Genomic DNA, 1842 nt, shown 5'->3' on the forward strand with positions numbered 1-1842 from the left:
AGGTGAGCGTGTAAGGACTCGACCTCGTCCAAACAAAACGACAATTACGCGGGTGTCTCCGCCGCGACGTGCGACGCCCGGGCGAGAGACATCCCGTGTGGTGAGGCGAAACGACGATTGCGCGGATGTCTTCGCCGCGACGTGCCCATGCAGCGCCCGGACGAGAGACATCCCGCTTGGTGAAGCGAAACAACGATTGCGCGGACACCTTCGCCGCGACGTGCTCATGCGACGCCCGGACGAGAGACATCACGCGCGCGGTTGACCCCGCCGCGACGCGCCCATGCGGCGTGCGGCGAGAGACCTCCCGCTTGAGTTTGTGACCCCCGAGTGTGTGGGGATCCCGTCTAACTGCCAACATCGACTGAGAGATGCATCTAGAGAATCGAGAGTCAGGAACGAGTGTGTAGACCGAGATGCCTGAGTCGACACTGAGCCAACCAGAACCCAGCCGAAAATGGAATTAAAGGCGTCTGGTTCACCTTTCCTCCCTAGACGACGACCGTCCCGAATCAACGAGGCAAAGATATCTGCGCCGATTAAGAGGTCGACGGGACCAGGTCGGTGATACTGCGGATCCGCGAGCTTTAATCCCTCTATGTGTTTCCACGCTCTTTGTTCGACTTGTCTACTAGGTAATTGGGCGGAGATGCGTGGGAGAATCGTAGCCTCTATCGGAACGCGAGTATTGCCATTACCCGGTACTTGAATCACGAGTGAGGTGCTACCTCGAGTGGCAGCCGCTTTAGTATTATTTACCGCTAGGACTACAGTACGACACTTGGTTCGTTTGAAACCACCCTTTTTCATGCAATTTTCCGAAATGAAATTTAATTGACTGGCACTATCCAAAAGAATGCGAACAGGGAAGGGATTTCCGTGAACGTCGAGAGCTTCGGCCTGCACCGTTGACAATAATACTGTCGAACTCGATTTCGCGACGCTAGCCATGGTGACGAGGGGTTCATTATTTTGTGGCGACGAACTCCCGTCGGCGGCCGATTCGGAGGGGGCTCCGGTATCCGCCGGGGTGTCCGCTGGATCCGAATTCCGTCCGAAGTGCAATAGGGTATGATGCCTAGCCTGGCACGACCGGCACGTCCCCGTCGATGTGCAGTTGTTAGTGCCATGACCCGCGCGAAGGCAATTGAAACACAAGTTCGCGGTTTTGGCCGTTAAATGCCTTTCCCGGGGGGATAGTTTCAAGAATCGAGGGCACTTGAACACGAGATGTTGTTCCTTGCACGCCGGACACTCGGCAGTTCGAGTTGCAAGCGACGAAGCCGACGCGGACGATTGTGATTTGAACGGCATGGTCGACGGACCCGAGATGGCCTCAAGTACTTTACAGTGCTCGGAAAGAAACTTGATGAGTTGAGCGTATCGCGGTATCTCTTCGGCCCGATGGACAGATTCGAACTTTTCCCGCAATGATCGGGGAAGCTTCTCGAGCAGGAAATTGAGCAAAAGGAAATCCCACGAATCGGTAGGGAACTTCATCAGGTTTAGCGCGCGAGTGTTTTCGGTGAACGTATCTAATAATTTATGGAGGGCATCGGCCGATTCGATCTTTAACGGTTTGGCTTCGCGTATCGACTTTAAGTGGTGGTCCGCTAGCCTCCTTCTGTTCCGATACCTGTCGAGCAGCGCGTCGTATGCAATCATGTAATACTCCGCGGCGAGGGGCAAATTCTTGATTACATTGAGCGCCTCCCCCTTTAGCGAGGCCAGCAGATATTGATACTTCTCTATTGACGAGATCTGTCGGTTGTCGTGAATCGAGGTGTTGAACAAGGCGATAAAAGACGGCCACAGCGTAAGATCGCCCGAAAATTGCGGAAG

The 1842-nt window shown here is 54.5% G+C and overlaps 1 protein-coding gene across 1 annotated transcript; it reads right to left on the bottom strand.

Annotated features, from left to right (window-relative positions):
• Window positions 1-441: 441 nt before the first annotated feature.
• On the bottom strand, window positions 442-1761 carry LOC112456769 (the record flags this gene model as incomplete). The annotated part of the gene is made up of 1 exon (XM_025019517.1): window positions 442-1761. A coding segment is annotated over one exon (1320 nt), but the record flags the coding sequence as incomplete, so codon positions are not given.
• Between the last annotated feature and the right edge of the window lie 81 nt (window positions 1762-1842).

The sequence above is a fragment of the Temnothorax curvispinosus genome, unplaced genomic scaffold (genome assembly GCF_003070985.1).
Source record: "Temnothorax curvispinosus isolate PA1 unplaced genomic scaffold, ASM307098v1 QBEX01007137.1, whole genome shotgun sequence".
NCBI lineage: Eukaryota > Metazoa > Arthropoda > Insecta > Hymenoptera > Formicidae > Temnothorax > Temnothorax curvispinosus.